Raw genomic sequence first — 24945 nt, 5'->3', positions numbered from 1 at the left:
CCTTCACCTTCACTAATTGTTTTGACCACCTCTTACCATATTTTTTCCAGTTTTAATCACATTCTGAAACATATCTGCTGATACCCAAGTTTTTTTCTTCTTGAATATCATCATTATGATTGCCGTTGTTCCCATTACATTTAAAAGAGCAGGACAACTTTTTTGGGAAAGACACTTATTTTCCTTCATTTTAGGACCAGGCAAGAACAGATTCTCTGTATGAGTTTTATTGAACTCAAGACCCCTATGAAAACGGTGCCTTGTTGTCATTACAGTAGGAGGGACAATTGTGCAAGTGTGTAACGGAATACAATCACTACAGCAATGTTAACCTTCCACTAGAATGGCACATGAGTAATTCTGTGCCTATCCTGTGCCATAAGGAAATGGGGTCCTCTTTGTTCTATTCTGCAGGAGTGGAGTGGAAATAAAGTTAAAAATCCAACAAGCTAATTACCACAACCTAAAATCATGAATGTGACCAACTGTTGTTTGTTTGTAGGAGGTCCCTAAAGACTCTCCAGCTGGTCCAAAATGCTGCTGCCCGCGTGTTGACGAGAACTAGTAGAAGAGACCATGTCTCTCCTATACTGGCTTCTCTGCATGGCTCCCTGTCAAATTTAGAATAGAATTCAAAATTCTCCTTGTAACATGCAAAGTCCTCAACAGTCAGGCTCATTCATACCTAACAGAGCTCATTGTCCCCTATTATCCAGCGAGAACCCTTCGCTCCCAGGATGCAGGGTTACTGGTGGTTCCTAGAGTTTCTAAAAGTAGAATGGGAGCCAGAGCCTTCAGCTATCAGGCTCCCCTCCTGTGGAACCGTCTCCCAGTTTCGGTCTGGGATGCAGACACCCTCTCTACCTTTAAGAGCAGACTTAAGACCTTCCTTTTTGATCAGACTGCTTAGGCTGGCCCTTAGATATGCTGCTATAGGCTTAGACTGCCGGGGGATCTCCCATGGTGCACTGGGCTTCTCTCTGTCTCTTCTCTCTTCTACTCCTCTCTGTCCTCCTATATGTGTCATACATAAATCATACTCATACATCTTACTAACTCGTCTTCTTCTCCGGAGCCTTCGGGCTCCCCTCATCCCAGATCCCGGGTGCTGCTGGAGGCTGCAGACCTGAAGAGGCTCAAGCTCCCACCCATAGCACCACCTGCTCATGTCCCCATCTGTCCATCAGTGTCTTCCCTTTCTCTCTCTCTTTATCTCTGTCCCCTCTTTCCTTCTGTATATCTGTCTTCCTCCATTATCTGTCTTTGTCTCTGCCCCGCTCTCCTGCTCTCTTTCCCCCCAACCGGTCAAAGCAGAAGGCCGTCCCCATTGAGCCTGGATCTGCTCGACGTTCCTGTCTGTTAAAAGGAAGGTTTTCGTCGCCGCTGTTGCAGGATGTGCTTGCTCATGGAGAAATGTTGGGTGTAAATTCATTGAAGGAGTGTGGTACTAGACCTGTTCTACTTGTAAAGTGTCATGAGATAACTTTTGTTGTGATTTGGTGTTATACAAATAAAAGTGACTTGACTTGACTTGACTTTGTTCATTTATATATTCCTGTTTCTTATGCTTGCATAGAATTACTTTTACTTTAATTCTTAGATTTTATAACTAACAAGATGGAAGAAATGTTTCTACCTTTGATTCTATAAAATGTGAGTAGAGCTGTTCAAACAGAAGCAGCATGCCAAGACACTCCTTGGTTTCTATTTCAGATCTTCACGCATCCTTTTAACAACTGAAGGCGCCACCTCTTAAAGAACATATTATTATGGAGAACTGTGAAAGCTTTGCAGAATCGTACAGTTTTAATTATATGATTAGATCCACAGGATATGTGCTGAGAGCAAGAACATGCTTACTGGAAGCATCACATGCTTCTGTATATCAAAGATCTGTACAGACAGATTGAAAACTAAGTCGTACCTGTTGTCTTTGCCATTCTGCAGAAGAGAGTGTCTGTCAGCACCTGAGCGGTCCGTGCACACATAAGTATTCCGGCGTGTCATTGCACTTCCAGGGATGTTATTCTACAAAGTGAGTTGAGAGAGTGGAAAACAAAATATTAGGTATATAAACTCTATGTTTATGCAATACAGACATTGACAAGACAGTTTCCTGTGTTGAATATATATATATATATATTTCTTATTAACTCCCATACCGAAGCACCTTATGGAGATTTTTTTTCTTAATCTATCTGTAAATTTTTATTTATTTCAATTTATTATGTAAAATGTATATTCAGCACAATAGGATATAACTGAAAAAACATTCACTATATGTTGTTTGGAGTATGGCTGTGCAAAATAAAACGTATGAATTTTACCAAATCAAGATTCTTTTTTATTTGTCTTACATTATTCCAATGAAATAACATTGTGTTTATTTATTTTTCTCCAAAACAGTATGTTGTCTTTTCTTGGTTGTTGCTCTATCTCCTGTGCCACACTGTGAACTACATATGATTCCCGCATTATATGCAAAGTATGTGAATTTGTCTGCCGTGTCTTTTCACTGGATGTTAGGCAGTATCACCACGGACACGTAGTGGATGCACCCCCCCTCCCACCCTGGCCGCTGCAAACTGGAAACCTGAACAATTAGAAGAGGCGCTCGAGTGAGCAGTAAAGTACTGGTAAGTAAGTGTCAATAAAACAGGAGGTTAAAAATCAGAAATAACTTTCTTTTCATGAAAAACTCTTATAATTAATCACTGGGTCATATTGCATAGTCTAAAAATAAGAGCCGGTGTTTCAAGGAACATCATATCAGGGGCAGTGCCCCTTCAATACTTGAGCAGGAACTTTAACGCTAACCGTGGTGGCGGTCATGTCCTTGCGGCGGTCTGGAATCTCAGACTTGTTGGGGTTGTTGGCACTGCTGACCATTGGACTAGAGGGGGGGAGGCTGTGGCTTCCCATCACACTGCAACTGGCCTTACGAGAAGGCATTCGACCCTCCCGCAGTTCCCTGTCGCCCGTGCTGGTTGGGCTCCGCTTGGGGTGCATGACGGGCATGGAGGGCCCACCTTTGTTGTGGAGGACAGCAGAGCAGAGACACACAGGGACTCATATAAGGAATATTCTGCTTAAGGAATGTACAGGGGATATGAAAGCCTTGGTGGATCCACACAGTTTTTCATGAGCAGGAAATAAGATCTTCCTGTCCCAGGAAGGAGAATCATAAAATATCTAAATACATTAACACATGAGCAGTGACATTATCAGTTGGCAGACTAAATAAGGCTGAAAATATTCTGAAATATGAAATCAAAACAATAAGATGATGTACAGATGCGCTCCTAGAAGTCAGTAAAGACACTCACAGAAGTCACTGTGTCTTCGTTGCCTGTGGTAGGTGGAGGCACTGCGCTGGGTCTTGCTATGAGAGGAAGAGGTTGAGGAGGAGGAGGAGCCAGTGGCCGAAGAGTGCTTATTGGTCCCGTTAGTGATGGGGCTGGGTCGTACCCTTGCCAGGGACAGGGTACTAGCTGTGCGAGCGTCACTGCCCTCCTGTTAGAGATGTTAGCAAAGAGCCAATATTGAAGGTGGATGTGTGACTGAAGAACTCAGGATTTTAATTCTCCTCCTAACAAGTCTCCAGGCATAAAACTGGCTCACTGCTGATGCTCAGCACTTTAGGACACTGACTGACCATGGTATAGAGAACAGAAAAAAGACTTGAAATGCAAATGAAAAAAGAGCCAAGATTCTTGTATAGTCCCAGAATAAAACAAAAGAACTGGAAATTAGCAAAATAGGGCCACTTACAAAAAGCTACATTGTAATTCTGACTGGTATCAAGTTATTTTGCTCATAAATATCCATCCATCCATCCATCCATTTTCTTCCACTTATCCTGTTAAGGCTCGCAGGGGGGCTGAAGCCTATCCCAGCAGCTTTCGGGCATGAGGCAGAGTTCACCCTGGACAGGTCGCCAGTCCATCGCAGGGCCAACACATATAGACAGACAACCATACACACTCACATTCATACCTACGGTCAATTTAAAGTATCAATCAGCATAGTCGCCATTTGCCTGTCTTTGGACTGTGGGAGGAAGCCGGAGTACCAGAGAGAACCCACGCAGACACAGGGAGAACATGCAGACTCCACACAGAAAGATCCCACGCTCTAGCCAGGGTTCAAACCCGGAAGCTTCTTGCTGTGAGGCGACAGTGCTAACCACTGCACCACCGTTCCACTCGCTCATAAATATATGATCTGCATATAAAATATTAGGTAGATCTACAGAACTCACATCGCCTTTCCGGCCCAGCAGTAAGTAGGTTGCAGTGACTTCATTGTATTTCTGATTGAGCAGAGAGTCCTTGATTTCTTCTGGAGTGAAGCCCATCCCAACCATCACCTCTGGGGAAAGAACAAGCAAATCATATTCATCATGTAGTGTTTTGACCAATGATTTTTTTTTTCATAGGAAAGACCACTCAGTGCCTTCTCTGAACCAGAGCTGCCAGCAGAAAAAAAGATGTGAGAGGATGTATGCAGCAGTAGCATTTGCCCAGCATACACACCTATGCGAGCAGGATCACTGTAGTCTTCAACAGGCTCTATATGGGGCTTCAGATCATCACCCTCATACCCTGAATTTATCCATTTGTCCTTCATGACTTGCTGTTAAAACAGAAACAAAGAAACATTTCAGCTGTGATTGAACAGTACAAATTTCTGCTGTTTGTGCTGTTTGGCTGATACTACCTCTAGGGTGCACCGTTTGGAGGGATTGAGCACCAGGAATCGGCGAAGGATCCCCTCACAGTCAGTGGACATGTAGAAGGGCACACGGTACTTTCCCCTTAGCACACGCTCCCTCAGTTCCTGGTGGCCAGACCCATCACACGTTACCCAGGCTGGACTTTCAAAACTCAGTGAAGAACAACATGCAAAATACAAAGTGCCCGCTGCAAAATACACAAACAACTAATCACAAGTCCTTGTTTCACATCCGTGATTACAGGAAAATGTAACATATTTTTGCATGCGTGTATCCAGTTACACCACATCTGTAAGTCAAAGGAGGAATCAAACCTCCACCAACACAAAGAAGTACTTCACAATGGGAGTTTGTACTCTGATAAGTCATGCTGATCTAATAGTGTCTTGCTGTTCAAAAAAGAAGCCTAAGTTGAACTGAAGCCAGTATGATAATTGCCATCTGTTGGTAACTGCATCCAACATCACATAAAAATATGACAGTATATAATTTTTTAGCACACACACACTACAACAAAGTGCATCAGAGGTTTTTCCTCGGGTTTCTACATGAAGATGCTGAGGCTGTGGCGGAGGGTCATGCAGTCCTGTTGAATTAGTTTGAGTAGAAATTGTTTTTTCCACATGGTTTTACAATGCGTCTTCAGAATACACATTTCAGTTTTCGCATGGATGGCACTCACATGTGCAAGGATGGGTAAAGAAGCTTACCATCTTCTTCACTCTGAAAACCTCTGGTATACAACCATTATATCGATACATATGAGTCGATATAAAGCAGATATAAAAACTTGTTGAGGCAAACTGAGACCTAATATTGACTTTTGTAAATGAAGTTAGTTATTTTCAATTCTTTCCTTGGTGGATGAAAACTCCAGTTTCCGTCAACAGATGCAGATCATCAGGTTATTAAAACTCTCAAATACATTGCTGGGTGGAGAACAGTTTCTCTCTTTGGTGGGTCTGTTTGCGCCTGAATTCCTGAACTGACTACGTTTACATGGACTATCCATCCATTGTGTTTGTTCATGTACACCCAATCATGCAGGCTGCAGTACTAAAAAAAATGGCAGAAACACCAACAATATTGCACCAATGAGAGTCTTTCACTCTTCCCAGTCGCATGACTAACTTTCCTCAGGTCTAATGAATGTTTCAACTGTGTCATGTGTATGATAAAAGTACACCTTACTCAGATGGAAATTTTCCCCTCACTCTGAATGACTGAACTCCATCACGACGAGCCTATCCCACAGGTCATGGCTCCGTCGTCACATGTGGTGGCAGTCAGTACATTTAAATTACATTAGAAAAAGTTAATTTACTGTGGTACTCCTCAAAAGTGGGCTGTTAAAGTACATGTAATCATGTTAGGCCAACTGAGATTTCCTTTCAGTGTCAGACAAACACACCTATATAATGTGACTGGGAACAGAATTTCTCTTGAATGTATAATTTGCCCCAATAAGCTTTCTATTTATATTCCATAGATCCCACTGAAGTATTCAAGCAATTCTTCCCTGTTCATGTATACTGAGATGACAACAATAGTCCAGTTAAATCACTTAATCGAGCTACAAATATTAGTTTGGCTGCAATTAAATAAATAAATTAAATAAACCCACTGAGTGACAGACTGACATTGTTGAATTATTATCTCCATTCATTGCTGAAAATAAAGTGGAATAAACAAAATTTGTACTGTGATGTTAGCCTTTAGCTTTGCTAAGAGTACTAGACAGTTGCTATGTCTATAGAGTGAGCTCTTTTAGCCACACTTACAACATAACATAACATGCAGTAATGAGAGACCAGGATACTGCTATATATTCAGGGATATCAATAACCAAATTTTCTCCCACATTCCTCTATTCGAAAGCAATATCAATATGATAAAAAAACAGGATAAGCCACAAAATGAGGACACTTAAGTCCATGTAAATGCTCCAACTGATTTGTTTCATTTGAACAAGCATTAAGCATATATCATCCATCTGAGTGTCAATCTAAGTCCCTTTCTATCCACTTGCCTTCAGGTTCTGCCCATCAAACGGCAACGAGCCGCTGACCAGTGTGTAGAGGATGACTCCCAGACTCCAGACGTCCACCTCAGGCCCATCATATTTCTTGCCCTGGAAAAGCTCAGGGGCGGCATATGGCGGCGAGCCACAGAACGTGTCCAGCTTGTTGCCCAGCGTGAACTCATTGCTGAAGCCAAAGTCGGCGATCTTGATGTTGGCGTCGGCATCCAGCAGAAGATTCTCCGCCTGAGTCACACACACATCAAATAAAAAAAGAAGAGGTGGTGGTGTGGGGGATAATCAGATGGGGGAGGAGAGAGTGGAATGCGATAAAGTGGAAGGATAGAGGAAAAAAGTGAGAACAAATGAGACAGATGGGAGGGGTGCTTGTTCGTGGTCTAACAACATAGATCCTGGATGTGACTCATACTCTACATATGTGTGTGTTCAGGAGTATATGAATCTAGTAGAAGAGGAGACAGGCTCCTACCCATCTTGGTAGATAAAAGAGACTCTTCATGCATCAGTGCTTAACTGGGCGATTAAGATGCTAAAGGGCCCTTTTCACAGACAAAGATTAAGACTAGCCCCAGATTATAACCTCCGGTCCAGTGTAATCTGTCAGTGAAAGAAATTTCCTAGTCCTGGCCTTAATACCCCATTTTTGAAAGTAGCCAAAACCTCTTCTGAATGTTCAACCTCTTCTGAATGTTCTTACCTTCAAATCTCTGTGGACAATATTCTTGGTGTGGCAGTAGTGGACAGCAGAAACTATCTGTGAGCAAGAGGACAAAGATTAACATATATATATATATAATACTGAGAATTACATGTGAGGATTGGTGCACTGTGGCTAGCAAGATGTGATGAATTCGTACCTGTCGAAATTTGGCTCTTGCTTCGACCTCCTTCATTCTTCCATGAGACACGAGGTAGTCAAACACTTCACCTGTGAAATAGGTAAATCAGTTTAAAAAAACACAGATATAGCCACATACTCATTTGTTTATACAGTTATAATCACAGCAATTCATGTGTTTCTAGTCATACAGCGTGTTCTGTCAAACTGCAAATGTGCAGTCAAAGGGCTCTTAGAGACACACACTAGTTCTACAATTTGGTAAATATACTAATTCATTTCTGAGATTTACAGAAGAAGCTTCATACCCCACTTTCCTATCTGTCCACTTAAATTTGACGCTAGTAATTGCAGCTAGTTAGCCTGTTTTAGCATAAAGGAGAAAATTGCACACATTACTTGAAAAGTTATACTCATAAGCAAAAGAGCATGTTTTCTCAGTTCAGTTTTGAGGAGGTTTGCTGCTACAGATCAATTTAGTCGGGAATGACAGGGCTATGCTGAGCTAATAATGTCAGCAAAAGTAAGGTAGATAATCCTGCGGTCAAAGTAACTGTTTTCACCACAGATAACAAGGACATAGTCATGCAAAAATATGGCAGACTAACAAAAAACATATATGACATTACTGATAATGTTTTGTTCACTTTGGAAAGAGCTGGGCCAGAGCAAACCCTCTTCAATAAATACTAAGCTAAGCTTTTCATGTGATATCAATGTTCTCATCAGACTCAGTTTTTACACAAAAAAGTAAAAGCATAAAATGATGAGATACACAAGCATAAAAAACAAACAAAAAACAAACAATAACTTTTTAAAATGTATACTAAAACTCAAACATCATCGAAGCTAGTCAGGATAGCTGCATGTTCCATGTTTTAATGTTAATATAATCTTAAATGCTGTGCTGGACAATATTAAAATGGTAAAAGGGAATTAACACATCATAAGCAATAACAACTTGTGTGTGTGAGAGATGTGAAGTGTCTGTCCTGCTTTAGCCTGGAATGTGATATGTAAAGAGTCTAAATCTTGTATTTTCTGTTAATGAAAATGTGGCGTTAAATCATTCTTAATTATAGTAAAATCAGCCTCCTAAATACATCATTCTCAATATTGGATTCAAAGTAAAAACAAAATATGGCATTTAAAATAAAATCAAACACAATATTACTATGGAAAAGAGAAGGATTAAATTCCCTGCTTTCCTGAACATTTTTGAAGACAAAGTTTTTATATCAGAGAAGAACCTAATAGCCCACCTCTATGTCTGAAATCTATAACTTTGGTACAGTCAATAAGATTTTCTTCAAATTCCAATATATTTATGACATACAGTACATAGAAAGTATATTTTTACTGGGATTCAAGCACCATTACAACTCCAAACTACCTCCCTATTATGTGTGTGAATCCCTCATTGTAGGCCTGACAATTGTGCCACTGATATTCTGCAAGGTCATGGAGAGCAAACGACATGGTTTGGGAGAGAGCATGAAAAAAAATCAAACAGGTGACAAAAAAAAATCAAACTAAACAAATCGGGGCAAAAAAAAAGGCAAAGCAGTCAGTTTACCTGCAGCACCATGACTGTTGTTTATGTGACAGTACCAGATTTGAACTTAAATGTAGATCTGTGGTCTCTAAGAGGCGTGGTTCGCCCCACTGTAAATTCTCTATCATCAATTATTTTTGTCTCAAGAGCACTAATGAATTAACAAAAAAAAGTTAGGTACTAACAGCTGACATACAGTGCAAGTGATTCAGTTCAGAAATAGTTTGACATTTTGGCAACTATACTTTCTTCCGAGTTAGATGATAATTTTGAGTCATATCCCATCTAAAATTAGATATGAACCTCTAGCCAGGAGAAAGTGCTTAGCTGAGCTTACCTTATGTCCAGGGGATGAAAAAGTTAATCAATCTAGCTGGTTCTAAAAACTAAAACATGCTGGACTGTGACTGGAGAACTCATTTTTACAATGCCCAGTCACAATGACACAATGAAAACAAGAATGTGGAAGGCAGATTTGTGGACGGAGCCTCTTAAAAATGTCTTTGCATTATCTTTTATTAAGTACGAACAGTTGTTCACAATTCTCGGGGTTACTGGCAAAATATAGCATGCTCATCCTCACACAATCATTCAACCATCCTGACCAGCTCCCCAGTGAAACAATAAATGTCGTCGTTCTAGGATTCAGTTACCATGTGGATATCTGTCTATATGTTGTACGTGCATTTTATTCTCCTTATGAAGTGAAACATAAAGTGCACATTTGAGGGTGCTGTCTCCACTCTTCATGCTAAGCCATGCTAACTGTCACCTGGCTGTAACGTCATTATCATATACTCATGACAGTAGAATCACTTTTCTCCGCAGGAAAGCAAATTAGTTTCCCACATTATACTTTTTCGCATGACCTATTGTTTCACTGCACATCCAATTAAAGACATGAAACTGAATCATTATCCAAATACATGTATTTGGATTTACATGTGTATATTTCCTGGACATGATGACTGGGTTACCCACCTCCACTGGCGTACTCCATGATTAGGTAAAGGGTTTTATCCGTCTCAATCACCTCGAACAGCTTCACTGTAGCCCAAAAGAAAGTCAGATTAAAAGCAATAAAAACAAATCCTGCTCAACTGCCTGTCTGTCATAGGGATTTTAAACCCCCGCTCGCAGTTGATCCAACCTTATGACTTCTGCCATGAGGCCCAGAACGTTGCTCACTACTAGCTCAACGTCTGCTCTAAATCTTATTCAACGGATTCTACCTCCTTGAAGTCACTCATGATGTCAAATTTTTTTTTTTTTAAATAGACGCAGCTCAGATTAATTTATCTTTCTTACCTATGTTAGGATGATTCAAGCCTTTCATTATTCGTACCTCCCGAAAGAGCTGGGAAGAAGAAACAGAATTTAAATGTCATGATTATCTTGAGAATCACTGTCTCTGGTTGTCTAACACTGCCCATTCACATTATAGTAAATCCACAGTCAAATCTACTTTAAGCCTGGCAACAAGGTAATATTTTTTCAAAATTTCAATCCAAGGAAATATGAACTATTTAAAAAAAGTCTTCTTTTGAGTTTACATAGGGTTTACATGGGCCTATGACCCAAGTAAAATTGTGTACATACCACTCAGTAGACTTCATAGCACAGGTGTGTGCAGTTGAGTCTACTGGTGAACTCAAACACAAGGTGTTTTCACACATATAGGTTGTCTGATCTGGTCTAAATCAATTGACGGGTCTGTCAGTTTGGTGTGTATCCATATGTGTACCATTTCACACACAGAAACATCTAAGCAAACCACTGGGTTTGACCACTAAACCACATCATATGGCAGTAATGAACCTACAAGGTGATTTGCAAGCAGCTACTGAACCCAAAAGACAGAATGTGGGTTCACTGTGTTTAGCGGTCTGATGCGTGTGGGACAGGCTAAAAGAGTAAATCAAGAAAACTTCTGTATTCAGTGTGAAAACAGCGATCACACTTGGGTCCACACCAAAAGCAGGCCAACATCTTGTTGAAGAAGTGGTCTTGCTATGCTTCCAAAGAACTTGGATGTCAGACGTTCGAAACTGTAGATGTTTGCATTGAGAGAAATAGCACAGCTGTCTATTGCGTCGCATATCAGCACAGGGGCTGCTGGTACAGTTCCCCTGTGTTACCTCCAGTTTGGACTATTGCATTACTGCCACTAAATAGTGGTGCCTTTTAGTTTGCTTAAATTCTTTTCTGTTTGAAAATAAAGCACAGCAAGGGGGAACACTTTAAGTTTGCAGACTCATTAAATGATTTGTTGATGATTTGTCAGAGCTAAAATAAAAAAAAAAACATACGCGTGAAAGCATCATAAGAAACCCCAAACAAATAACACAAGTAAATTCCTGCTTTTGTCCCAAAAATAGCACCGTTAATTGAACAATGCTCTCTGTGTCTGCCCTCCATGCAAATTAAAAAAACGCGGGAGGGTTACAAAAACCAAAAATTGTCCTTCCCATTAAAAACAAGACAAATGGCCCACAAACAAATGCTATGAATGTGAAGCCAAAGAGAGCGGGAGCATCTCTCCCTGCATGTGCTATGTCTATTCCGGGGGATATATTTGTACACTTTGTCAGAGCACAGTGGGGGGTTAAATTTGAGCCAGATTTCTTGGTTTTCTACCCTCTTTTCCACAATTCCCCCCTCCTTTCTTGCTTAACGATGTTATCTCCCTCCATCCCCTCCTCCTTTATTTAGCTCCTCTAGTCATCTTCTCCTCTAGCCATGGCCAACGTCATTGTTGCCATAACAACCCAGGTATTAAGACCAGGCTCTTTCTCTGCCTTTCCAGCTGTGCTAGAGTGAATCTTGGGATATGTAGTGCTGAGCCATCATGTTACTTCCCTGCCTGTCACAGCAGGGCTGAGTGATCCCACCCAACAATAAAAACAATCCCCCAGCAACATGTTCAACCCCCGTCATTGCAGATGACCCCACATAAAGAGCAAACAGGGATGAACAAATACACAATAGCACTCCTATTCCTGGCTGTAAGTGAAAGCAAACAGCTAAAACAACTCAAAGTTTCAGCTCAAATTTTTTGTGTCGTTAAAATACTTTTTAATTATACTCCAGTCTCTTCCAGCATCGCAGGACAGTATAAAAACCACGGCCTCCTCCTGTGGTCTGCCATTTCCTCTCACCAGAACCCCCTCTTCGTGGATGTTTGATTTACTCATGCGTGATTTCACGTCACTCTCACCCACCCCGTACAATAATCTCCCTTCTTCCCTCTCCCCTCCACATATATTACTGTCTAGATTATGTTAATATAGGCTCTTTCATCTCTTTAGTACTAAGGATTTTTTTTATAGCCGAGGGGTGTGTAAAGCGACCCGCTCTTGTCACTGCCAAATCGTAGACTATTCTCTCGACTCAATGGCCAATCCTTTGCCTTTCGCTTCTGTTCTGTCCTGAACGTTGCCCTGATGTCTCTCATAGCAGTCGGTTAGGCATTAAAAAAACAAACAAACAAACAAACAGGAAGACGGGAGCTGTACAAATTGGGGTTACAGTTCAAAGCTTCTAATATTCATTCCAGGTAAGGAAAAAAAATTGGGATGTAAACATCAGAAATATCAGGATTATAGCAGCCAGTCATCAAAAGGGCAATGATTCACTTTGGGAAACGGAAATTGCATTTAAAGCCTTGATGAAAACAACCAAGGTCACTGCTATTGTACTGTAAATACCAAGACTGAGAAAAAGATTAGTGTTGTAAAAAACAACAGATAAATAAATATAGTCAAAGGATAATCTTCTGTAATCACCATGCATTCTGGGCCGATCTTCAAACACAATGTTGTTGTTATTACTAGCAATATAGTGAAAGACAGAATTTAAAGGAACACTGCACCTCTTAAGGATATATGCTTACATGTCAGACAAGATGATAGATACCCTTCTCTACCTCAGTATTGCATTAGGGAACTGAGACCTGCTGACTGCAAATTACATGTCACTTAGCACAATGAATGGTATTGGATGGGCAAATTAGCATAACTCCAACTTGCCTGCTCAGCTTCCTCCTCTGCGTACTCTAGTTCTATTAGATCAGGGTCTTGGTTTGACCATAAGTAAACCTCATCATCCTCTCTTACAAATCTTTCATGATGAGTAGTAGCAGTCACTTTTCTAGTTGGAAAGTAGCTCCAGCTATGTATGTATCATGTAAAAGCTTTTAAAGTGTCATTTCAAAGTGAATGTTATACACAACCCCAGTTCCCATAATACAATAAATGACCGTATTCAGAGAAAAGTGAATAAATATGACTTTTGACAGAGCAATGCTAACCTTCCTATCACTATCATTCATTATGCTAACTTCAACAGCGGTTGATAGGTCTCTGTGGGTCTCAGCTCCTTAGTACAACAAAGACAGTAGGATATCCATCTTCTTGTCTGTGAAGAGAGGATGAACAATTAGCCTCTTTGCCCAAAAATTTGCCTTTACTGTCAGGACACCATGAGGTTGAGGACCCAGAACATTGCTTGAAGGATTTAGGGTGGGTAGGCCATTTTGATTTGACCAGATGCTGATCGAAACATGTTAGCATTGTTCATCATGAATTATGATGAGAGCCAAGTTTGAGTACATGCTTTTACGTATTATTCCTTCCCTTGACTGCTTAGACTGCCCGGATCAACCTATCACTCCTGAATTGAGTACTCCCAGAGTGTGAGGAATATTGTGTTCTGTTAGATGAAACAACCAAGATGAAACAGTATTTTCACTAACTGTAGCAAGACATCTTTCAGTCAAATAATTGCACACACATTACACACACACACAAGAGCAATTATTTCATCCCTGATTTGATCCTTGTGGCCTGTTCACGTCTTACCCATAGGCAGAACAACTCATGCAGACCGAGGGGGAAGGTATAATAAGAGGAGGGGATGTGGTTCACTGAGGGAGACACTTTGGCCCATATGTGCATGAAAGCAGGCAAATAAGGGTTGGATGAATGGCCAACTGGATACGTTGTATCTCTATGTTTTCATTTGCTGTATGGTAGGTCTCTATGTTACCTCACTGATCCAGCTGAAACAGGCATGCAGGACAGGGCGGAATAGTTATGGCTGATATGAATGCATGATGGAGCATTAGTGCATGTGATCAACCGATGACCAGATGGCCTTTGTGTCAGCCATATTGTCTCAGAGAATCCTGCTCTAAATGTCTACATTGGAAATCCATTTCCTGAGTAAAATGTGTGCGCACCACACTGAGGTTGCCCTTGATAACTGGTGCAAAAGTGTTCACTGTTCCGCCTCTGACCTTCATGCACAACAAACCTTAAGTGTGCACCACTGCTGACCGGCAGGAAAAAGAGAAGCCCGCCCTTAGCTATTCTACAGACATCAATCAAAAAAGAGCACCAAACCAGACATCAGCGACAAACACAGTGTAAATTTTTGTTATCCACATCAATTTGCTTTTGGGTTCGACAAATTAAGAAGACAAAACAAGAAAAGGGTGGGTTGGTTGACCACTGTTTCCGAGATGAGTCACCCCCCTCTATCAGGGCAGCGATTAGCCTAGAGAGAGAAGAGAGATGATCTCTGGAACAGAGGTCTTCTCTCGCTCCGATCCAGGCCTTAGCACCTGCCAAACAGCATCACATCCCATGAGCCCTCTCTCTATCAGCTGCTCTCTCTTTCTGAGAGGGAAACAGCTGAGGACAAACCTGGACCTCTCAAAGTCTTTGATGGCATCTCGCCATTATGTGAAAGAACATCAATGTGACTGCTATTTGAATCCACGCTGCTACTACATAAGGCAGATGATTGGCACTGATAGGTGTAGCTGGAATCAGAATATTCTTCAAGACACAAATCTTTATCATTATAAAGAGGAGACACTCACCTTTTGTAGGCTGGTAGGATTCAACTGAGTTTTGTCAATGATTTTTATTGCAACCTGGAAGAAACAACAAGGAATTTGTGATGACGGAATGCAAAACAGATAACGTTATAATATGCAATTTGTTCTGTAATGTTCAGGAGTCTCTCCTACAGATGTCATTCATCCATATCTTTGCCTTCTTAAAATAATCGCCTGTCATTTTTTCAAGTTTTTCAGAAAACACAAAAAACTGGAGACAAAACATCATAAGGAGTTGTTTTAGGCAAAAAAAAATTGTCCAAAAATGACTCAGGCAATTATTTGAAGAAGGTGACGAGGTCCGAAAATCCTTCTCAACATCCAGCAATTAAGAAAAACCTGATCATTAGGTGAAAGTAAGATGAGGCTACTGTGAATATTCAAATACTTTGAAACCCTACTGTCTTGCTTTGGGATGGTTAAGAGCCAAACATGATAGTTTATGACCAATTTCTAAAATAAATACAATTTGAAGACAATAATAATTAGATAAAAAATTGTTTTCAAGATGAAAAAAATGATCCTAAAAATGATTATTATTGACTAGTCTCATTTTAATCCAACAGAAATAAAATGAAGACATTTTCATCAGGGTGTTTTCACCCATAGCCCTTTATAAGCAAACTGAACTCAGTACAGTTTAAAGTGAACCAACAGGAAAGGGTCAAGGTTCCCTTTGCCATCCACACGGCAGTCCTAGATGCAGCAAACATGGTATGTCATTGAAGGGGAACTTTGAGTGCTTTGTGTTTACTTCTCATGTTAAAGCTATGCTTCATGCAAAAATGTGTTTTGTTCTTCATTAAACACATATAGGTCATATGTCTTGAGCTCAGGATGGTTTTTTTACATCAACATCCATCCATCCATTGTCTTCCACTTATTCCAGTTAAGGGTCGCGGGGGGGCTGAAGCCTGTCCTAGTGGCTACGGGCAAGAGGCGGGGTTCACCTTGGACAGGTCGCCAGTCCATTGCAGGGCCAACATATACAGACTAATAACCATTCATACTTACCGTCAATTTAGAGTGTCCAATTAGCCTTGCATGTCTTTGGACTGTGGGAAGAAGCCGGAGCACCTGGAGAGAACCCACGCAGGCACGGGGAGAACATGCAGACTCCACACAGAAAGATCCCGTGCCTGAGCCGGGACTCGAACCCGGAACCTTCTTGCTGTGAGGCGACAGTGCTAACTACTGCACCACTGTGCTGCCTTTTTTACATAACTTATATGTGAATCCAAAATGCAGAAAGACACATCACCCTTTATAAAAATATTTCTAAAGGTGCTATTGACATGGAATTTTCACCATATGTCGGTAACAACCAATGCAACCCACAAATGCTAAGAAATCAAACTTTTGGTGTCCACAAATTAAGTTATGAGTCAAAAATGGAATGACACAGGGAAAATGTATTTAACACATGAAAAAATGGCGGTGCAAAAAAAGACATGGAAAGCCAAGTCACCAGCTGAAATCTATCAGTAATTAGAGAGCAATTCTGCCCCTTGTCAGTGCAAATTAATATCAGCTGGTTCAGTTCCAACTGATGGCCTATAAAAAGGTGTCTCATTGGCAATGTGTCACACAAGAAACATCTCATGGGTAAAAGCAAAGAGGTACTGATGGCACAGGTTACCGAAGGATTGCTAAACTTGTGAATGACTGGCACTGTTGGGTCCATAATAAAATAGTATAATAAACTAGCTATGACCAGGTGCTTTGTGAAGATTTCTGACGGAGGAGTTAAAAGAATTATCAGAAGCGTTGTAAAAAAGCCAAGGGCCACTTGTGGAGAGCTTAAGAAAGACCTTAAATTAGCAGGTACAATTGTTTATAAGAAAATAGGTAACGCATTCAGCAGCCATGGCCTTCATGTATGTTCACCACAAAATATTCCATTGCTGAAGACAAAACATCTTGAAGCTTGTTTAAAGTTTGTTAGACAACATTTAGACAAGCCTGGGAAATACTGGGAGAACATAGTCTGGACAGATGGGACTAAAATTGAACTCTTTGGATGTCATAATACACACCATGTTTGGAGGTCAAATGGCAGTGCGCATCATCCCAAAAACATCATACCAACAGTGAAGTTTGGACATGGGAACATCATGGTGTGAGGCTGTTTTCAGAACATGGCACTGGCAAAGTTGTTATAATTGAAGGAAGGGTGAATGGAAAAATGTACCGAGACATTCTTGATTGCAAATCTGCTGCTATCTACCAGGATGCTGAAGACGAAATGATGGTGGACATTTCAGCAAGACAATGATCCCAAACACACGACCAAGGAAACTCTCACTTGGCTTCAGAGAAAGAAAATAAAGCTGTGTTCAAAACTTTTCCCCTTGTCATTCCACTTTATGACACATAACTTATTTTATGGACATCTAAGGTTTGACTTCTTTGCATGTGTGGGTTGCATGGGTTGTTACCGACATGAGGTGAAAATTTTAGTCAATAGCACCTTAATAAATATATATTTACAGGGAAAAATGGTGATGTGTTCAATATTTATTTTACCCGCTGTATTCAGCTTGAAACTAATGGTGTCTGACAGCTTGTTTTTAGCTCAAACTTGTGTTTATGGATTACTGAGCACACAGCTGGATAAAGAATGTGGGTTATACCACAAAATGTGCTTGAACGTTCGTAAACTGTTTTTTGGTACTATGGTGTTTTTTTGGAGCTGTCGCTGTGGTGAGCCATCAGTTATCATTGGCTTAGAGCTAATATAGCTAGCTCCGTCTGCATTCCGGAGTCACAGAGAAGTGGTGCAGAAGGGAGAAACATCTTCATGAGCTCAAGACATCTATTTGAGAGTACTTGAACGAAAAAAAATTGCTTTAAATGAACCGCAACTAAGGGAAGTGAACCAAACTGAGACTCCATCCCTAGGTTAGTTCGGTTGGCTTCAGTGGGGTCTGAGTTCCTTTGGAGTGTTCATATACTGTTTGCTGACTCACTGGTCTTGCGGGCTGAAGGGACAAAGTGTTCAGCGTTTAAATCTAAAAATACTTGATGAGGCAGAAGTGTGCCCAAAGTTCAGTTCTACGCAAAGTTTCTTATTGTATAAAGGGATTTTTTTTTTCCTGGTCACTGTTGCAAAGTGGTTATTCACAAAGTATTGTAGGGTGTGAAAGTATAAAGAGAAAAGTTTGGACCTGCTATATACGAAAAGTACACTGATAGCTTCTGTTGTGAACTGGTGCGATATAAACTAGAAAGTGCTCGGAGAGTACGTCCCTCTGCCAGGGAGGCTACAAGGACAAAGTATGATCAAAATCCTTTCATTCATTTTTTTTCCACCGACTACCAAATGTCAGTGACCATCCAAAGCATGATCCATAACATCTCAGAGGCTTAATACTTATCTCTCTCATTAAAAGACATGGACTTCACAAATGTCTTTAAAATATGTTCAAATCTTTTAGAAATTGGCCATTGCTGATCCAGAACAGATGATTTCCTGGAGCCCAAATGTTCTTTCAACCATTGTATATGGACTCAAGTAACTGGATGGAAATTCGTCATGTCTAGAAATACTGCTAGTAGCTGTATCCTGCCACCTCGGAAAGTTCATCACTTCTTCCTTATAATATTATCTATCTTTCTACCAATTTCATCAAAATCTGTCCAGTAGTCCTTGAGATATCCTGCCAAAAGAACAACCAATAAATGAACAGACATGTGGGTGATTACTTTACTTTGATGCCTGGGGTATAAAATTGAACTGAATATTACCATTCATCAAAATGTAGAGGGGATCATTCCACTACAGAAAAATGTGCAACCAGGAGAAAAATTGAGAGAGAACCTGAATAAATGGACGGAGGGTGTGTAAATGATGTGTGAATCATATGCTTTGGCCTCTAAGGTCATCATATATAAGTTCAAATGTTTGTGCTTCCTCTTTGTTGAGGGAAGCTCAGGAGGATGTCCCTTTATTGATGGATGTCGAAGGCTGTATGGACAAATCATTAAATATAGGTCGGATCACCATCTTCTCTTTGGCTGTTGGAAACGTACAAAATTTCAAAACTGTTTATATGTAGCTGTATATATTACGCTGCAGACTCCATATAATACTAAAGAGGAAGTTTGAAAAACAAAACTCTGGGGGTATGAAAGAAAGAAGTGAGGCTACCAGACCTCTGCTCATCCATGCTCAAAGCTAACAGTTCCAGGCTGCATAAACCACTCCTAGCATCCAATGCAAAGTTGATACTAAATCAAGTTAAGATGCATTGTGGCTAATGTAGGCACCTTGTTCTGATGAGAAGAAAAAAGAGAGAAGAAAATATGGATTTTTCCTTTTTAAACCGTCAATGTGCTGACATTCTAACAGGATCCTAATATTAAACCAGTGAAATACTACTTTACTATTCACTGATTACTCAACCAGCTCACATGTTTCTCTCATTCATCCTCCAGGGCACCATGTATTACCTCCCTGCCTGTCAGGATGTGGCGGGCCAGCTTGACTTTGGCAAAGTTTCCTTTGCCGATGGTCTTCAGTAGACGGTAATTGCCTATGTGCGGCTGTTCATCGGAGCAGGAGGCAATGGAGTTCCTGCACCGGGCCCCAAGCGAACGGCTGGACTGGCTGGTAGCCTTGTCTGAACGGCTGGCCCCCAGTGACACATGCTGGAAGAAAACCGGGGAGAATGTTTAAAGAAAAGAGAGCAGCAGGTCACTCACTGAGCAGCAGGCTGGCACAGGACTTCCAGGACCGCCTGCACCAAGGGAGCACTAATGGTCTCCAGAAGCAAAATGATGTGGGTGAGACCTTTCTACTGCCACACCCTGAAACACTCCGTCCAAATAAATCTGGCAACAGTAACCTGAATTTAAGTAGAAATTCAAACCTTTTTGAGCAAACATCAAGGAAACTCACTCACATTAGACTCTGTTGTGTTTGTGAGCATCACCGTCATTAACTCATAAATATATCTTATATTCAGAGATTTATACAATACATAAAAGATATCCAGTATACAGTAAAATCTACTGTTACACTGAGAAAAAGTCAGAGACAAATTACCAGAATACACCAGGCATTGTGTTACATGTTGTTTGTGTGTGTGTGTGTGGGGGGGGGGGGGGGGGGGCTGTTGGAAGTTAATAAGTCTTTATTTTAATTGTACAAGTACAACAAAATTGAAATGTACTACTTAAGGGGAAAAAAATTACAAAATGAAATAAACGAATAAGAGAGACTAGAATCATTAAATCAAGCATCATTCACATTTTGCTGGTTATTGTACAATCCACAGAAATGAATTCCCATGTGAACATTCAAATTTTGTCAGTGTTAAGCGTTCAAATGTCTGGCATAATAAGAGTTCTTTAATTTGAAAAACTGTTCTTTAATCTCAAACTGTTCTTTAATCTTATAATCTTAACTATTTTGTGAAGCAGTTGGTGTTGCATTTTATTTGCATGCTAAGTGCTATGTAAATGTAGTCTGATTGATTGACAACTCTAACTACATTAATGCAACCTTTTAGCTGAGGCTTGCTAACACTTACCATCCACAACCATTCATTTTGCTAAGCTAACAAGCATTCAGCTACTTTATGGGGGTTAGCGTCCTCATGAAGAGAAGAGGAGAGAAGGGCTTGTCTGGCTCTAGGAGGATGGACAACAAGTATATTTTCCAAAAAGTTGGTATACTCTTTTAACATAGAGGGAAAGAGAGTGAGGCTATGGGGGGAGGAAAACAGAAGCCAATAGCAAGAGGCAAAAACCAGGAAGGTGAGGTGCAGAGGAAAAAATAATGGATATAGTGAAAAAAGGGAGCAGATGCCAGCACAGTGGTCTCTGGCTTGTCCCAGGCCCTGAAGCATTACACTTCCATTCCCCCAGCATGTCATCCTGCTCTCAGCTTCACAATCACATACACAACTATACACACACATCTACAAACACAACAGCCTCTAGCTCAACCCTCAGACACACCCTCTCTCCCATGATTCCATTACTGCTGTCATGCCCCACCTAGAGCCAATGTGGACCCTCTCCCTACAACCATGACACCCACAAGTCACAACCAACAGGACTGGAGGCTGTCCAAGCACTTTCATACACTGACTGTATATACACACACACACACACACACACACACACAAGCAGAGCACATCAGGCCTCACCTCTACCACAACACAACATTCACTAATGTGTCACCACCAGGGTTTAGTTGTGTGGAGAGATGACAGCAGTCATTCGGATTTAAGATCTGCATTCACAATCAATCATGCACCTCATAAACTAACATTTATACATACACAAGTACACACACAAACACACACATCGGCTTAACCATCCTTCTGTGCTGAAAGCTCTACTAATGAACAGATGGGAAAGTCTTGCCAGAAGTGTTTCGGGGCAGAGAAATGACATGATACATTGTCAATCAGCCATGCCACCATTTTTAGATAGATTGATTGATAGATAGATGGATGTGGCTTTCCTTCCATGAATAAAGCCACTGCTGTTGTGTGTTCCACTGTAGTGGATGTATGGCGCTGTCTGACACCCACTGGCTCTGGGGTTGGGCGCTTTGTAGGCTGCGCAGCAACGGACTGCACATCATTTTACGCAGTAATCTCCTCACTTCATACCCTCATATTGCCCTGTTTTGGCCCTCTGTGCACTCGTCCCACCCATCTAATTTCTGGAGCGCGCGCGTGCGCACACACACGCGCACACACACAGGTCAGCAGCAGCAACGAAGAGGATGTAGTGACATCACTATCTCTCCACAGCCTTATAATAAGAGGTGACGGCTGGCTTGAAGGCTCTCTGCGCATATCCGCTGAGTGTTCTTGTATGCGGATGGACTCATCCCGGGCTGTTTGCCTGCGCAGACACTTTCAAGGTTAGCCCATTTCGAAAGAGTCTGTTCTGCAACCACATCCATCTATGAGCATCACAAGATCTACAGAGGACAAACAGATCTGCCCCCCCCCCCCCCCCCCCATCTGCACTGTGAACATGGCACCGTCGGCCCCAAACATGCTCAAATCTTTGTTTAAGGACGTGCATGCACCCTACACAAGCTATAGAGGCTGCAGCTGCACTTACATGGTCTCCGGTGCTCCTGTCGTTCCCAGACGGTAATGCAGACCGAGAAGACATGTTGTTTTCTTCCGTTTCCCTGAGTAAAAATCGCGATGCGTGGACACTATTCACGGGGTCCACATGCACAATTACACATGTAGACGCGACCCACCGTCCCAAATCACTGTGTCTTTGATCCAGCCGGCCGAGCCGCGGTCGAGGACAGGAGACCTCTGCCTATCATGGCAGCAACGGATAGCGGGGAGGGGGGGGGGGGGGGCGTCCGTCCTCACACCAGCTGCATCTTTCACCACCATGCACTTTGCAACAACACAAAGACGGCCGAGAAGCGTCGCAGTGAATGCAGAGCGATGCGACCCCCAAACATCGAAGACAACGAGATGCTAAAATGTGGTGATGTTTGGCCAGAGCCCAGCGTCTCTGTTGCGACTGTCCACCCCCTGCTTCTTCATTTTGCCCAAGCAAGCAAACATCACTCGGTCTGGATGGGTGTCATCCCCGCCGCTCATAATACCGACGGTTGTGCAAGAGTTGTCCCTGTAACACCTCGGTCCGGTCTGGTCCGGTCTGCTCCCTTTGAAAGAACTCCCCGTATGAAAGACAGTTAGGGGTGCAGCGGAGAAAAGGCCGATATGTTCAGAAATCGGTATTCCGGGTCGGTGAGTTGCGCAGCACCGTCAAGTCCGGAAGAACATACAGAGATGCTTCCGGCTTTTGTTTCGACATAAAAGCCTAAATGACGACGGCATGTCAGAACCCCCTTCCAACAATCATTTATTAACACCAACCATCCATCCATTTTCTTCCGCTTATCCTGTTAAAGGTCATGGGGGGCTGGAGCCTATCCCATCAGCTGTCAGGCCAGAGGCGGGGTTCACCCTGGACAGATCGCCAGTCTATCGCAGGACCAACACATATAGACAGACAACCATTCACACTCACAGCCACGCCTACGGTCAATTTAGAGTATCAATTAGCTTATAGTCCACATTTATTAATACTCCCCGGAAAATATCTAAATTCATCCCTGAATTCTGTGTTCCATCAGAAACATAATAAAATAGTAAGAACATAATCAAGACATGTATAACAGCAAATTTTTTGGTGACTAAAGAATTTAACTTGGCAAGCAGATGCATGGTCATCTGACAGTTCAATTCAGTGCTGTTCACAATTTTGACAAAATTATATTATGATCGTTTTCATTGAAATTGCAATTGCAACAAGATTTGTGATATGAGTTGTGATATGAGTTGGAAGTGTAATTTTTACATCAATATTCTCGTTTTCATAAAACACTTTATTTAGATAATAATCGTGTCATTCTTGTAGGAATCTAAATTAGGTTTTTTTTCTTATGTCTGTAGAGGATGTGTAGGCAGGACATCTCTGCAGCAGCACAATATTGGACTTGACACATGATCATCCTTTCACAAATATTGGGCCTTCCTCAGTGTAAAAATTGCATGAAGGCATATTGTTATAGGCGGCATGGTGGTGCAGTGGTTAGCACTGTCGCCGCACAGCAAGAAGGTTCCAGGTTTGAGTCCCGGCTGGAACATGGGATCTTTCTGTGTGGAGTCTGCATGTTCTCCCTGTTCCTGTGTGGGTTCTCTCTGGTACTCCAGCTTCCTCCCACAGTCCAAAGACATCAAGAGGGGACGAGGCTGATTGATACTCTAAATTGACCGTAGGCGTGACTGTGAGTGTGAATGGTTGTTTGTCTATATGTGTTGGCCCTGTGATGGACTGGTGACCCGTCCAGGCTGAACCCCATCTCTTTCTGGTGCATGCATTTATCACCTCTCGGCTGGACTACTGCAACTCTCTCTTGTCAGGATGTCCTAAATACTCTCTAAAGAGTCTCCAGCTGGTCCAGAACGCTGCAGCGAGGGTTTCGACGGGAGTTAAGAAGAGAGAACACATCTCTCCCACTTTAGCTTCTCTCCACTGGCTTCCTGTAGGATCTAGAATCGACTTCAAAGTCCTTCTGCTAACTTATAAGGCTCTCAATGATAAAGCTCCATCCTATTTGAAAGAGCTCATTAGTCCCTACTGTCCGACCAGAGCACTCCGCTCCCAGAATGCAGGTCTTTTAGTGATTCCCAGTATCAATAAAAACAGACTGGGAGGTAGAGCCTTTAGTTACCGGGCTCCTTTACTGTGGAACCAGCTCTCTCCGTGGGTCAGAGAGGCAGACACTTTAACTACGTTTAAGTCCAGGCTTAAGACCTTCCTCTATGACAGAGCCTTCAGTTAGGACTGGTTCAGGTAGCTCTGAACCATTGATAGCTATGCTGCTATAGGCTTAGACTGCTGGGGGACACATCAGGTTACATGGAGCCCTTCCCTCCTCTCCTCTCCTCTCCCCCTCTCTCCTCCTCTCCTCCCTGCACATTTTTGGAACTGTCACTACCACTACTTGTTGCACTTTGTAGTTTGGCCTTGGTGTCTCGCAGTCTCTCTGTGTTTCCACAGATCCACCAGAGCCCCAACCGCCGCCTGCATCGCCCCCCCCCCCCCTTATTCCCTACTGTTACACCGGCCTGCGCTCCCCTTCCATGAACCAGTCTGCCATCCAGTCCCCCATCAAGCTGGCTTGCTCTCCCTGCCTCCCCTACCAGAAGCTTCCTTCTTCAGCTGTTATTAACATTTCCGTGTTTCCCACATTTTGTATTGTAAACTGTTTTCTTGTCTGTAACAACATCTACTGCACGTCTGTCCGTCCTGGGTGAGGGATCCCTCCTCTGTTGCTCACCCTGAGGTTTCTCAGATTTTTCCCTGTTAA

At 41.9% G+C, this 24945-nt stretch overlaps 1 protein-coding gene across 6 annotated transcripts in view; it reads right to left on the bottom strand.

Moving 5' to 3' along the window:
• Window positions 1–22821, bottom strand: part of mark4a (MAP/microtubule affinity-regulating kinase 4a) — a 31530-nt gene extending 8709 nt beyond the window's left edge. For 3 of the 6 annotated variants that reach the window (XM_086225937.1, XM_086225933.1, XM_086225935.1), the window contains exons 1-14: window positions 22161–22821; window positions 19524–19721; window positions 15054–15107; window positions 10478–10526; window positions 10151–10216; window positions 7634–7704; window positions 7474–7530; window positions 6765–7001; window positions 4720–4839; window positions 4536–4635; window positions 4262–4371; window positions 3327–3513; window positions 2818–3029; window positions 1925–2028 (exon numbers count right to left, since the gene is read on the bottom strand). In XM_086225937.1, coding sequence (XP_086082063.1) covers window positions 1925–2028; window positions 2818–3029; window positions 3327–3513; window positions 4262–4371; window positions 4536–4635; window positions 4720–4839; window positions 6765–7001; window positions 7474–7530; window positions 7634–7704; window positions 10151–10216; window positions 10478–10526; window positions 15054–15107; window positions 19524–19721; window positions 22161–22214 — 1619 coding nt within the window. In that variant the 5' untranslated portion in view covers window positions 22215–22821. The other 3 variants (XM_086225932.1, XM_086225934.1, XM_086225936.1) reach the window with 2 other exon arrangements.
• Window positions 22822–24945: the final 2124 nt, after the last annotated feature.

Source organism: Aulostomus chinensis, chromosome 15, assembly GCF_037954235.1.
Source record: "Aulostomus chinensis isolate RoL2024-O1b breed Wild chromosome 15, RoL_Achi_v1.0, whole genome shotgun sequence".
In the NCBI taxonomy this organism is placed as follows: domain Eukaryota; kingdom Metazoa; phylum Chordata; class Actinopteri; order Syngnathiformes; family Aulostomidae; genus Aulostomus; species Aulostomus chinensis.
The sequence above is the reverse complement of the archived record's forward strand: the minus strand, read 5'-3'. Positions and strand labels throughout refer to the sequence as shown.